This window comes from Schistocerca cancellata, chromosome 10, assembly GCF_023864275.1.
Source record: "Schistocerca cancellata isolate TAMUIC-IGC-003103 chromosome 10, iqSchCanc2.1, whole genome shotgun sequence".
Taxonomy (NCBI): domain Eukaryota; kingdom Metazoa; phylum Arthropoda; class Insecta; order Orthoptera; family Acrididae; genus Schistocerca; species Schistocerca cancellata.
Window position 1 is genome coordinate 182,850,214 of NC_064635.1, and position 15,665 is coordinate 182,865,878.

The 15,665-nt window shown below is 40.9% G+C and overlaps 1 protein-coding gene across 1 annotated transcript in view; it reads left to right on the forward strand.

The window, feature by feature from the left end:
• LOC126106633 (zinc finger and SCAN domain-containing protein 12-like) overlaps nucleotides 1–15,665 on the forward strand; it is a 174,853-nt gene that overhangs the window by 110,821 nt on the left and 48,367 nt on the right. Inside the window, exon 6 of the mRNA XM_049912988.1 lies at nucleotides 12,105–12,154. Coding sequence (XP_049768945.1) covers nucleotides 12,105–12,154 — 50 coding nt within the window. The remainder of the gene's footprint in view (nucleotides 1–12,104; nucleotides 12,155–15,665) is intronic.

Sequence of the window (15,665 nt, forward strand, 5' to 3'; positions counted from 1 at the left end):
CAGGCAAATGAAGAATAGAAATAATGAATGCAATAACATGGACAAAAGTATAGGGCGATAAAATGAAAGAAAATAAATCAAATTAATACATAAAATTAATTAAAATCATATGAACAAAGATTTCATGCAGAAAAAGAATGATAGGAAGAAAAGTAATAGTAAATTAATAAATTTATATGTGAATTAAAATTACAGAATTAAAAATTTACCTTAAGCCAGTTAATTGAATAAAAATAATGATCAGAGTAATTTCCATATAGATTTTAAAAATAAAAAAATTGAAGCACCTGAGAGATTCAAATCCACAAGCTCCTGCATGCAAAAGCTTTAGTCTACCCCTTACACCTCACAGCTGGTCTACAAAACACTACTTATTTAAAGCTATAGAGTGCCATGCAGAATTCTGGCATTTTCTTTCTGTCAATTACTCGCAAACAAGGGCCCACCAGGACGAATGGCTGCAGGATGTGATACCTGAAATCTTAACCTACATCACCACGTAGATGGGTTCAAATAGTCGATCCCACCACTGGGAACTTCCCCTTGTTAGACGAACAATTGAAATGTAGGTGTCTTTATTGAACTATTTTCCTTGAGTCACTCTGAGTCGATGTAAGGGAGGAAGATGTTGACCAGAATTATCTTAGCATTAAAAATGATATTCTAAAAATCTTATCCCCGAGTGCATCAGCCTCCGTAAAAATGAGCCATTACAAAACACCTGTGTTTTCTGTACTGTGTTATTTTCATAACTCATTTGCAAAATTGCTATTCTCCATTTCAAAACTGCCCTTTTCAAATGCTCGATTTCCCCATGATTCATTTCCTTGTCGTATTTTCAGTGCTTTACAGTATGGTAATATTTAGAGTGCAGTGATTTATTTCAATCGTTACATTTTTTTATTTTATCTTCTTTGCAACCATGCAGACTCTATTAAAACAGTCAATTTTTTCAAAAATTAATTGTATCTATTTTTTGTTTTTTAGATCATAGAATTATTTGTGTTGATTTTGGAAATCATTGCATTCAGCTTTGCCATGACGACTTCTGATGAATTGCACAGCTTATACAGAAAGACATTGGCAGAAATGCATATCAGACAGCCTCAGCATGAATTATTACAATGTATATTTGGAGTTTTAGGGTATCATTCTAATGGAAAAATTCTTATCGATGTCTTTCCCCCTACATCGACTCAGGGTGATCCAGAAAACATAGTTCAGCAAAGAAATCCAGGATTGGATTATTATGCTAAGATGAAAACATTGTGGCAACAACCCAATGATTTCGTAATAACTGGCAAAAAGAATCCAATTGTAATTATACATTCTAGCACCTAATTAAACTTACGGAACGTGTATAAGTTAAACATTTAAACATGACTTAAATTTTACAGGAGCTTCAGCATCTAGCAATTCTTCCAATGCAACTGGTACTATAGAATCAGGTTCGACGCCTTCAAATTCGAAACCTGTCAATGTAAACAATCGTTAGTGCAGTCATTTTTATTATCAGAAAATATCACGGAAGCTGACATTTTATGGTGGTTAAGTAAAATTTATAATCATTTGTCAAGCCAATGTTCTGCTACTTACATACAATCATTTCCAGAAATGTTTCCTGACTTCCTGACGCTAACGAAGTGACTGCTTTTGCTGACATCTTTTACAATAACGGCTGCATGAATCTATGGTATCTCGTACGGACAGAAGAAACTGATGACGTTATTGAGGACTCGCGCGCGTGCATTTCCGTCTACTTGAGCTCCTACTTGTGATGGCAGTCAGACAATCAGGTGTGTCGATTGTTGCAGCCAAATGCGAAATATCTGCATTGTGCGTTTCCGTGAAGTGATCTTTACGGCAGAAAGGCGATCTTCAACAGGCTCTATCTGAGGTACAGCGCAGAGCGTAGCAGTTTTCGAGGTCTAGCGTTTATCATATCCCGGTTCGGAAAAAAATACGGTTGCGAAGAACAGAAATTGGATAGAGGATTGTTTATGATATTGCTCCTTATGTTCATAGCAAACTTACTGACATGATTAAATAATGTAACAATCTTGTTGTTGAATCTGATGCGATTTTAAACACGGTTTCTCGAAAAACACAAATGGACGTCAATTTATTTGTTTTCATTCATCTTTGAGCATTTTTATGCAATCGATGTCGTCATAGGGAGTTTACATATGTTGTACAATCGTACTGTTAGACTTTGGAATCAAGATGAGCCACATGTTTCAGCCTGGTGTTTTGACTCTGCTTTTATTTAACCCTGCAAGGGCCAGTGACTTACTATATGCTTTGAAAGGATCTTTTGGTTCGCAGAGGATTCCAAACATTTTGTAGTTGTTGATGTATGGACCAAATGTTAATTTTAAAGTTTGGAAGGACTTGAATAATGAACTAAAAGAAATTTCTGTTAACACAGAACTCTTGCAGTTAGACAGTTGCAGCCTGCATGTTTCATGGAACTTTCAAAACCGACATGTCACAAACAAATTCAGAAATTGCACCATGTTTAGAGTCTTATATTATTTGTTTCACGGTTTGCCTACGTGAAGGAGGTAATATCCAGAATACACAGCTTCCTCAGATTTTCCTTTGCACTTCTGTGGCACAAGATGGATCGAAAATTTAAATGTGGCCGAACGAGCTTTAAAATTTTTTCCGCATCTAATCGGTCCAGAATTAAACACTATGTGATTCAGCGAGTTTTAATACCCTGTGGGAAGCAGTTAGAAACACTTTCGTGGGTCGAAAATTGTATTGTTGAGACAGCATGTTTATTCGAAGATTTTTTACGATATTTCGAAAGCTTTGTACCTATGGCTCCTTTTATGTCCAATGAATTGTTCATTCTTACCACCTCGTCTTTGCAGTGAGCTGTCAGATCAGACATTTTGGTAAATGAAAATTCCCTCATGAAGATCAACATTAAGGATGAGAAGAATCTGATCACGAAAGAATACTTTGTTTTTGATTTTACTACACAAGATGCCTGGACCTGTCTGACATCTAGATGCATAGTGAAGAAATGCGTTCTTGTATTATTGGTATGATGCAAAAGATACCTAAAAGATCACCACTAAAATATAAACTTATATGTCCCATTTCATGTTTGGACCCATCAGTAGCTTAAAATCAAGAAATGACTGTAATAAGATTGACAACGTGCCTTCAAATTCTTCTTTCTGGTTAACCAGACCATGTCAAACAAGAATTTATCAATATTATTTTGTAACATTGCCCATATTCGAAAATAAATGACATTGTTCAAAAGAAGTGAAACTGGTGTGGATGAGTTTTGGATGAACGTCATTAAATTGTCACAAAAAGTGTTGTAACTTTGTAGATATTGTGAAAATTATTTTACTAAATTCAGATGGAAGTGCTGTTGCTGAATGAGGTTTTTCCGTGGATTCTTGAATGTAGTCTTGAGAATCAGAGTGAAAAAAGTCTTGTTGCTCATATAAGACATATTTATGTTGTGATCCATGATGTTGGCAGTGTAGACAATTCCAAAATCGACAGGAGCTAATTGTGTCAATTCACAACAGCTAATTGAAAATGAAAAACAACAAGAACAAGAATTTATCAGAAAAAGAGTATAACCTGAAATTAACACGCTAGAAACTTAGGAAAAAAAATGTTGTTTTAAAGCAGTTAAAATTACGACAGAAATTGAACATTTGGGAAAGCATTTTTCGTGTAAATATTTTTATTGGTTTTTGATCATATTGTTCATAACGCAATATAAGTTATTTGTTTGCGAAATATGTTGTTTAAAGTAACAAAAGCAGAATTTGTTTATGTTCTTGAAATTTAGAGAGATTTAATTTATTTCAAATATAATGACTTGTAGATGTTGTATATACAGGACTTAATTGATTTCATAAAACACCATTCAAAATATGTAAGTTACACAAGTATAGCAAACTCGCAGTTATTTGGCTTACAGATTATTTGTGTATATTTCGACGTCTTTTTGGAACTCTAAGAGTAAAGAAAATGAGCATCTTAATTAGAACAAAATAATGTTCCCACTGAAATGCTCTAGTGAGCATGTAATCACGTGTTACTGCCATGTGATGCTGTGAGTCCGATTTCTACACATCTGTTATTATTGAAATGTTTTTCCTTTTCCCTCACAGCGTTTTTCATTAGGCCTGTGTGTTGTTACGCAACACCGAAGCATTAAAATTCGTTGATCAAATTTTGCAGGACTTTACTGATGTTTTAATGCTGTGGAAACTGAAAACCATCGTCAGAAAAAATATAAATGAATAATTGAAACAGAAGAATGGCTGTTCATTTCTTGATAGTGCAGTAAATCATATGAAACGCAGTGGCTTTTCAAATGTTATTTTGGAAGTGAATGGTCAATTATCCTCTCTCTCTCTCTCTCTCTCTCTCTCTCTCTGTGTGTGTGTGTGTGTGTGTGTGTGTGTGTGTGTGTGAGTGTTTTAAGGACGGGACGAGAATTCTAGTTTCTTGATAAACATTCAAACTGACACATTTCGCGTAATTATTCACGACTCAAACATAGCTCATACACTGTCCTATCACTTAATATTGGGTACTGCAGGCATACAGAAAAATTGAGAAACACGATACACACAACACAAATGATTTGCGGCTAAATTTTGGTTACGCACTCATACAAGGATATTTTTTCGGTAAATAAACCAAGTTTAGGTTATTGTTGCTTAGAGAAACTTCAATGAGAAAGTTCTACACGAGTCTTCAAGTTTTCTTTCAAGATGAACTGAAACATTCTACAGTCATTAGTTCATGTGATGTGACTGTGTATTTTAATGTAATCATTTCTGTCACGCGCTGGCTGATTAAACCATCAGTTGATTATGAGAAGTTTAGTTTAAAAACGAACAGACAGCGTTGATCAAACGAAAGCAGTTTAAATACAGCGGTACCGGTATCATATTATGATGTACAGTATCCTCCAATAGCGAAAGCTCGACTTTTCTATTACACTGTACGTGGTGCACATCATATCATGACATGGTTCAACTTTGACGACATAGCCTATATTTTGAAAATACGTAACTTGTTCTTTCCAGTACAGTATGTTTGCTAACACCGTTGAGTAAAAACAAGTGACGCGGCAACCTGGAAAATGATCATTTTAACCTGAGAAACCTGGAAAAAATCTTGAACTTGAAAATTAAGATTCCAAGAATGAAATCGTATTTACGTTCCAGAGACACCTCGCACGTCTGGATGACTTTCATCATGTAATTGAAAGGACATTTTTTCCCTTTAGGACACACACAGATGAGTCAAAACATTACTATTGCTCACTGCAAGAGTCAATATCACTTGGGGTGTAGCGGGCATTTGATGTGATAAGGAAAACATATAAACATATGTAAGGAACATTTTATAAATAACACACACATTTTTTTTATTACACGTTTTTTTTCAGTCTCTTTGCAGTCCTTCAAGATAGCCTCCCTGCTTTTCTATGAGAGACCCCAACCACTTCTGTTCATCTGTCGAATGGCTCGGGTAGCGGCGGTAGAAAGCTCTTCCAGATGAAGATTACGGCGTCCACGAATTGGTTTTTTCAGCTTTGGGAACAAGTCGAAGTCTTTTGGACTCATGTCCGGTCTGTAGGGAGGATGCGGTAACACTTACCATCTGCAATCGCCCAGTGTTTGGGCTATAACATTGCCGATATGCGGGCGAGCATTATCGAGCCTCGAGCAACTGGGGTCAGAGATTACGATAATACACTACTGTGACACTTGTTCCACGTGGGTCTCTGTCTGTCATGATGATTCCAAGGTAGTCTTACGCAAAAATCATCATTTGATTGAGCTTTGATGGAGCACCTCGAAGTGTTTTTGGACGTAGGGAATCCGAAGCTCTCCACCCATTGGACTGTGGTTTCACTTCCTGCTCAAAGTCTGTAATCCACGTTTCACCAATAGCGACAATTCGACTTTCTCGACCTTCACGGTCAAATCGTTTGAGAAAGCCTGCATGTCCAGGCATTCCTGCTTATTTAGCAGTCAAACTCATCTCGCAGGAATTTCTCTCTTCTTCAACTCTTTTGACAGATTACGGAATACTGATGTTGCGGGATTTCCCGTTGCTTCAGAGAGGTCGCAGTGCGATCTTCAAGAGCATCTGCCACAATTTTCATATTTCGTTCATCTGTTGACATTTTTGGACCTCAGGCCTTGGATTATCGTCTATGCTGATACGAGGGCCTTATCGTCTATGCTCATACGAGCGGCACGAAAACGATTAACCCAACGTGAAACTGTACTACTGTCGACTGTAAACTTACTTCAAACATCTCTTAACGCAATGTGGGTTTCTATTGGAGTTTTTGCTATATAAAGTTTCAGCCTTGTTGTACAACGTTTGGTCTTCAACAGTACCCGACACCCTTGCAGGGTCCATTTCTACCTCTCGCCAATATTATATTAGAGTACGCACTGAAGAAACAGGAAAAATGTACTTCTTCCTCAAGCGCTCAACTTCATCTGCTGTAATTTTCATTATTGTTGCATAAAAAAATCCACTGTAATAGCTACCTGTGCGTTATTTAGGGAATGTCCCTCGTATAAAATGAATGGTAAATGTGAAGATATGGCTTGGAAAGGAGGAAATTCACTGACGTGAGGGCAGACCGAGCGTGGTGATACAGTGGTTAGCATGCTGGACTCGCATTCGGGAGGGCGACAGTTCAGACCCGCGTCCAACCAACCAGATTTAGGTTCTCCGTGATTTTCCTAAAATCGCTTCAGCCAAATGCTGGGGTAGTTTCTTTGAAAGGGCATGGCCAATTTCCTTCTCCATCCTTCCCTCATCTCATTGGACCGATGACTTCGCTGTGTGGTCCCCTCATCTAAATCAGCCAACCAGCCAACAAAGGGCAGATTGTTATGGTTCAGTACCTGAGATTGTGCAAAGCTAGTAGGCTCTTCAGGTGCTGCTTCTATGAAAAATAATTGAAGACTGTGAAACCATGAGTAGATAACGTGTTGGGTGTCCATGCTTCATCACAGGCCAGAAATTTGTTCGCTCTGTATACTAGGATAAACAGTGACCTCTGGCCATCTGATGACAGAGTGCAATGCTGGTGCGAGTACAAACGTTTCAGAGCACACCATTCAGTGCTCATTGTTGAACACAGGGATTCACAACAGAGGATCCTCATGTGTTCCCATGTTGACCAAACGACACTGTCAATTACAATTGTTGTGGGCAGAGGATCCGCGAGATTGGACCATAGTTTAATAGAAATGTGTTGCCTGATCAGATCAGTCCTGTTTCTTGTATCCAGATTTGCCCTTGTCCATGTGAAAGGCTGCACAAAAGTGTATCAAGCCATGGGTGGAGGCTGGTGGACACAGTATTATGCTATGGCGGATATTCATCTTGGCGTCCATGGTAGTAATTGAAGGCATCATGCCATCTGTGTACTACATGAGTATAATAGTGGGCCACCTAAATCTCTTCATACATGATTTCTTCCCCAATGATGATGGCATATTCAAGTAGTATAGCTGCCCATGTCGCAAGGCCAGTATCATGCTACAGTGGTTTCCAATATGTGATAGCGAACTCTCGCCGATTTCTTGGCCATCCAGTTCGCCTGATCTGAACACAGTGGACAAATCTGAGACACTATCAATTACCAGTTCTGTGCCCACAAACAATCAGCCTGTAATTTATGGCAATTATGTGAACCGTTTGTAGACATTTGTTGTCATATATCTCTGGAAAAATGCCATGGCCTTATGAAATCCATGTCCCAGATGTGTTCCATTGTGCTCAGATCGGATCAGGGGAATTAGATGATCAAGACAACAAAGTCAGTTTATTATCATTACTGCATTCCAACTGTGGATCAACACACTGTTGAACAGGTCGTATTGTTGTTGTGGCTTACCAGCATATGTTTCACTGTGCACTTTGTGGGTTTTTTGTGACTTTGTGTCCTTTTGCACAAAATACACTCCTGGAAATGGAAAAAAAACACATTGACACCGGTGTGTCAGACCCACCATACTTGCTCCGGACACTGCGAGAGGGCTGTACAAGCAATGATCACACGCACGGCACAGCGGACACACCAGGAACCGCTGTGTTGGCCATCGAATGGCGCTAGCTGCGCAGCATTTGTGCACCGCCGCCGTCAGTGTCAGCCAGTTTGCCGTGGCATACGGAGCTCCATCGCAGTCTTTAACACTGGTAGCATGCCGCGACAGCGTGGACGTGAACCGTATGTGCAGTTGACGGACTTTGAGCGAGGGCGTATAGTGGGCATGCGGGAGGCCGGGTGGACGTACCGCCGAATTGCTCAACACGTGGGGCGTGAGGTCTCCACAGTACATCGATGTTGTCGCCAGTGGTCGGCGGAAGGTGCACGTGCCCGTCGACCTGGGACCGGACCGCAGCGACGCACGGATGCACGCCAAGACCGTAGGATCCTACGCAGTGCCGTAGGGGACCGCACCGCCACTTCCCAGCAAATTAGGGACACTGTTGCTCCTGGGGTATCGGCGAGGACCATTCGCAACCGTCTCCATGAAGCTGGGCTACGGTCCCGCACACCGTTAGGCCGTCTTCCGCTCACGCCCCAACATCGTGCAGCCCGCCTCCAGTGGTGTCGCGACAGGCGTGAATAGAGGGACGAATGGAGACGTGTCGTCTTCAGCGATGAGAGTCGCTTCTGCCTTGGTGCCAATGATGGTCGTATGCGTGTTTGGCGCCGTGCAGGTGAGCGCCACAATCAGGACTGCATACGACCGAGGCACACAGGGCCAACACCCGGCATCATGGTGTGGGGAGCGATCTCCTACACTGGCCATACACCACTGGTGATCGTCGAGGAGACACTGAATAGTGCACGGTACATCCAAACCGTCATCGAACCCATCGTTCTACCATTCCTAGACCGGCAAGGGAACTTGCTGTTCCAACAGGACAATGCACGTCCGCATGTATCCCGTGCCACCCAACGTGCTCTAGAAGGTGTAAGTCAACTACCCTGGCCAGCAAGATCTCCGGATCTGTCCCCCATTGAGCATGTTTGGGACTGGATGAAGCGTCGTCTCACGCGGTCTGCACGTCCAGCACGAACGCTGGTCCAACTGAGGCGCCAGGTGGAAATGGCATGGCAAGCCGTTCCACAGGACTACATCCAGCATCTCTACGATCGTCTCCATGGGAGAATAGCAGCCTGCATTGCTGCGAAAGGTGGATATACACTGTAGTAGTGCCGACATTGTGCATGCTCTGTTGTCTGTGTCTATGTGCCTGTGGTTCTGTCAGTGTGATCATGTGATGTAACTGACCCCAGGAATGTGTCAATAAAGTTTCCCCTTCCTGGGACAATGAATTCACGGTGTTCTTATTTCAATTTCCAGGAGTGTATATGGGCCTATCTTTGAGAATATGAGGATTGTGAACTGTTCCACAGCTAAATTATTATTGCTGCTCTCTCTCTCTCTCTCTCTCTCTCTCCAGGAGAAGGCAAATGTCTCAAATTCAACTCTTGGTCTTGCATGTAGTTTTAAGCTGCCAGGAAACAAATCAGTGCACACATCACTGCAGAGTGAACATTTATTCTGGATACAATCCTCTAAGGCTGTGATTAAGCCATATCCTTTCTTCACATGCTAGTCCGCATAGTCCACAAGGGGTACAGGAGAAGTTGTGTGATGTTTGGAAAGTAGGAGATGAGGTACTGGCAGAAGTAAAGCTACGAAGGTGGGTCAAGTGCCATGCCTGCATACCTCAGTCAGGAGAGCACTTGTTCGTCAAAGAGGAAGGTCCTTGATTTGAGTCCTCGTCGGCACACAGTTCTCATCCGATGGGAAGTTTCAAATCTGTGCACACTCTGCTGCCGACTGAAAATTCATTCTGGAAACGACTGATATATGACATTGATATACAAAGAGCATTCCTACGTTTAGAACACACAGATGCCATCTTCAGTGAGAAAAGACGAATTGAGGTACTTGTCAATACGCACTGACATAAGAGACGTAGAGGTGAACTGTACCCCGATTGAATCAGTATACTAGGTTGACGGCCTTCAGTTTGTTACATCAGCCAACCTAACTGAGGCTTTTAAGTTGTTTAGCATTCTCGTTTTTTCAGATGCAAGGCAGATCGTCAATCTCCGCTTAAAAAAAAGTTAAAATGCAACAATACACAGAAAACAGTTTACATGACCCACATATAGATGATGCAAGTGATTTTCCTCCTTTTGGTAACTTGGTGACACTGGCAGCAGTTAACGTACTCGGCGACAGAAGTTTGAGTATTTGCTGAATGATGGAGTAGCAGACACTGCCATAGGCAGAACAAACGCTACAGAAACAGAGCCCTTGGACAATCACAGTCACTGGGAAGAAGAAGAGAGGTTGTATGCATTTGCAGGGTTGGGCAAATCCCTCAAAACTTAGGTTGATAGGAACCCACTTTCTATGAGGGGATGAATTGGCGTTTTATATGAGGTGGATAACCGTTAGCATGGGTTTTGGGTGACTTGCACCTGCCCCCTCTCCATCCATCCTAACTGCCTTCGTTTCCCCAATTATATCCTATTTGCCCCATGAAAAAGGAAAATCTAACTCCTACAGCTGTGAATGCGGTAGTCTATTATTATTGTTATGGGATATCAGCAGGGAGCCTGTGTGTAGGTACTACCAACTCATGTGTCTATGTTAAATAGCATTTCTCTGCTATGTTCAGATTGTGCAAGTGGACTATAATGGCATGGGCTTCAGTGAGAGTTTTGAGCACATTATTGTGAAAGAAGATACACAGCTCTCAGATGCGCTGCCAAGGAGGCTTGCTCCATCCCACCTCCTGCTCGCTGTTCCGTCCCCCTGCAGGCAATAACAGCATTCGTGACTCGTTGGTGGGAGGCTCAGTGGCTGGACGTGAGGGATAATAAGTTGCGAGCGGTGAAGGACTCTGTCCGACCGTGGCTCACCTCCTTCCGACGACGACGAGCTGAGGAAGTAGCCCTTACACAGCTTAGAATAGGACATTGTCCTTTGACACATGGTTTTCTGTTACGTCGTGAGGAGCCACCAACGTGTCAGACATGTGGGACACAGCTGTCGATACGACATATTTTAACTGAGTGTGTTTTATATGCGGGTTTGAGGGAAGATTTCAGTTTCCCACCAGACCTACCCTCTCTTTTAACTAATAATGAGGCGAGTGTCGCTAGAGTTTTACGTTTTTGTGTGGTGTCTGGCCTTCTTCCCAAAATATTGGGATTGTAGTCTTAATGTGCTGTCCCGTGGTTTGGTCACCCATTATTTGTAAGTGGTCACTCAGCCACCGTTAATTATTTTTACCTATCTCCCTGATTTGATGTGCTGTGTCCAATCTTGCAATTTGAACAATACCCATTCTCTCACAATTCGGCTCTGAATTGAACTTTTGGGAATGGGCGCTGATAACCTCGCTGTTGTGCGCCCTAAAACACTAATAATAATAATAATAATCATCATCTAGTGTAATTTGTTGTATGATTTCTTGAGTTTTTGGAATTGTGTTAATTTATTTACTCTGACATTTAAGACAGCAAACGTCTGAAAGTTGTGTAAAGTAAATAATGAATTTATTTTGTTGATTTTGCTGTGTTGCTGTCAAAAAATTCTTAAACTATTATTTTAACATCCTATATGTACTATTTGAGTTTAATCACTGCTTACTGTTCACAAATTGTGTGTGCAAGAGGGTATCCATACTGAAAGGTGTGAAAGCATTTTCATTCTTATTCCTTTCCACAGTTGCCCATTTCATAGAGCAGGTTTCTTGTTTCCTTTTAGTGAAGAAATAACTGGGACATGGTGTAGAGCTTCCTCACTTTCATGTCTGTTCATATGTTATTTGGGATATTATGTTAGAGACAATGTACGTTTATATGTTTTGGAATTCTCATTTCAGCTATCTGAACACAGTTTTCATTAGCTTTGCAGATAGTCCAGTTTTCAGCACCATATAGTAACAATGTGTCTCATTATTGTTATTACTATCATTGTTATTATTACTACTACTAGTACTACTATTATTATTATTATTAATGTTCGTAATCCTTTCAGGAGTTACAAATTGACGTGGAGCCAACCAATTGTGGCAGTGACCAAGAGAGGTACAGTTTTTTGTAGTTCTTTTTAGTTTTTTGCATTGTTGCTTTGGTATTCAGCTTCTTTTTCAAGCAGCTATCTGGACCATCTGTGCAATGTTTTAGAACAACCCCATGATATACATTTTGTAGTGACCTGTACTGTCATTGATTAAAAAATTCCACCTTCTTATTTGCATGCTTCTTTATCTTATTTAATCTACTTATATGCCAGCACCTTCTGTGCAGTTTTCGGTAGCGAACAGTCATTTACCCTTATAAAAATATGTACACTCTGTCATTATTTTGTTGCCATTACTTTTTCAGATAGAATATAACATTTAGTTCAGCACATTTTACTCAAAATGACAATTGTAACGTTAGTTGCACATGAGAGCTGTCTGAAATGTAATCTCCATTTTCAAGTAGCCTACTTTAGGAAGTCCCCCCCATGAACCATGGACCTTGCCGCTGGTGGGGAGGCTTCCGTGCCTCAGCGATACAGATAGCCGTACAGTAGGTGCAACCACAACGGAGGGGTACTGTTGAGAGGCGAGACAAACGTGTAGTTCCTGAAGAGGGGCAGCAGCCTTTTCAGTAGTTGCAGGGGCAACAGTCTGGATGATTGACTGATCTGGCCCTGTAACACTAACCAAACAGCCTTGCTGTGCTGGTACTGCGAACGGCTGAAAGCAAGGGGAAACTATGGCCGTTTTTTCCCGAGGGCATGCAGCTTTACTGTATGGTTAAATGATGAAGACGTCCTCTTGGGTAAAACATTCCGGAGGTAAAATAGTCCCCCATTCGGATCTCCGGGCGGGGACTACTCAAGAGGATGTCGTTATCAGGAGAAAGAAAACTGGCGTTCTACGGATCGGAGCGTGGAATGTCAGATCCCTTAATCGGGCAGGTAGGTTAGAAAATTTAAAAAGGGAAATGGATAGGTTAAATTTAGATTTAGTGGGAATTAGTGAAGTTCGGAGGCAGGAGGAACAAGACTTCTAGTCAGGTGAATACAGGGTTATAAACACAAAATCAAATAGGGGTAATGCAGGAGTAGGTTTAATAATGAACAGGAAAATAGGAATGCGAGTAAGCTTCTACAAACAGCATAGTGAACGCATTATTGTGGCCAAGATAGATACGAAGCCCACGCCTACCACAGTAGTACAAGTTTATATGCGTACTAGCTCTGCAGATGACGAAGAAATCGAAGAAATGTATAATGAAATAAAAGAAATTATTCAGATAGTGAAGGGAGACGAAAATTTAATAGTCATGGGTGACTGGAATTCGTCATCAGGAAAAGGGAGAGAAGGAATCATAGTAGGTGAATATGGATTGGGGGTAAGAAACGAAAGAGGAAGCCGCCTGGTAGAATTTTGCACAGAGCACAACTTAATCATAGCTAACACTTGGTACAAGAATCATAAAAGAAGATTGTATACATGGATGAAGCCTGGAGATACTGACAGGTTCCAGATAGATTATATAATGGTAAGACAGAGATTTAGGAACCAGGTTTTAAATTGTAAGACATTTCCAGGGGCAGATGTGGACTCTGACCACAATCTATTGGTTATGAACTGTAGATTAAAACTGAAGAAACTGCAAAAAGGTGGGAATTTAAGGAGATGGGACCTGGATAAGCTGACTAAACCAGAGGTTGTACAGAGTTACAGGGAGAGCATAAGGGAACAATTGACAGGAAAGGGGGAAAGAAATACAGTAGAAGAAGAATGGGTAGCTTTGAGGGATGAAGTGAAGGCAGCAGAGGATCAAGTAGGTAAAAAGACGAGGGCTAGCAGAAATCCTTGGGTAACAGAAGAAATATTGAATTTAATTGATGAAAGGAGAAAATATAAAAATACAGTAAATGAAGCAGGCAAAAGGGAATACAAACGTCTCAAAAATGAGATCGATATGAAGTGAAAAACCGCTAAGCAGGGATGGCTAGAGGACAAATGTAAGGATGTAGAGGCTTATCTCACTAGGAGTAAGATAGATACTGCCTACAGGAAAATTAAAGAGACCTTTGGAGAAAAGAGAACCACTTGTATGAATATCAAGAGCTCAGATGGAACCCCAGTTCTAAGCAAAGAAGGGAAAGCAGAAAGGTGGAAGGAGAATATAGAGGGTCTATACAAGGGCGATGTACTTGAGGATAATATTATGGAAATGGAAAAGGATGTAGATGAAGACGAAATGGGAGATATGATACTGCGTGAAGAGTTTGACAGAGCACTGAAAGACCTGAGTCGAAACAAAGCTCTGGGAGTAGACAACATTCCATTAGAACTACTGACAGACTTAGGAGAGCCAGTCCTGACAAAACTCTACCATGTGGTGAGCAAGATGTATGAGACAGGCGAAATTCCCTCAGACTTCAAGAAGAATATAATAATTCCAATCCCAAAGAAAGCAGGTGTTGACAGATGTGAAAATTACCGAACTATCAGTTTAGTAAGTCACGGCTGCAAAAGACTAAGGCGAATTTTTTACAGACGAATGGAAAAACTAGTAGAAGCCGACCTCGGGGAAGATCAGTTTGGATTCCGTAGAAATATCGGAACACGTGAGGTAATACTGACCTACGTTTCTAGCATTTGTAGAATTAGAGAAAGCTTTTGACTATGTTGACTGGAATACTCTCTTTCAAATTCTGAAGGTGGCAGGGGTAAAATACAGGGAGCGAAAGGCTATTTACAATTTGTACAGAAACCAGCTTGCTATTAAAAGAGTCGAGGGATATCAAAGGGAAGCAGTGGTTGGGAAGGGAGTGAGACAGGGTTGTAGCCTCTCCCCGATGTTATTCAATCTGTATATAGAGCAAGCAGTGAAGGAAACAAAAGAAAAATTCGGAGTAGGTTAAGAAATAAAAACTTTGAGGTTCGCCGATGACATTGTAATTCTGTCAGAGACAGTAAAGGACTTGGAAGAGCAGTTGAACAGAATGGGTAGTGTCTTGAAAGGAGGATATAAGATGAACATCAACAAAAGCAAAACAAGGATAATGGAATGTAGACGAATTAAGTCGGGTGATGCTGAGGGAATTAGATTAGGAAATGAGACACTTAAAGTAGTAAAGGAGTTTTGCTATTTGGGGAGCAAAATAACTAATGATGGTCGAAGTAGAGAGGATATAAAATGTAGACTGGCAATGGTAAGTAAAGCATTTCTGAAGAAGAGAAATTTGTTAACATCGAGTATAGGTCTAAGTGTCAGGATGTCGTTTCTGAAAGTGTTTGTATGGCGTGTAGCCACGTATGGAAGTGAAACATGGACGATAAATAGTTTGGACAAAAAGAGAATAGAAGCTTTCGAAATGTGGTGCTACAGAAGAATGCTGAAGATTAGATGGGTAGACCACATAACTAATGAGGAAGTATTGAATAGGATTGGGAAGAAGAGAAGTTTGTGGCACAACGTGACTAGAAGAAGGGATCGGTTGGTAGGACATGTTCTGAGGCATCAAGGGATCACCAGTTTAGTATTGGAGGGCAGCTTGGAGGGTAAAAATCTTAGAGGGAGACCAAGA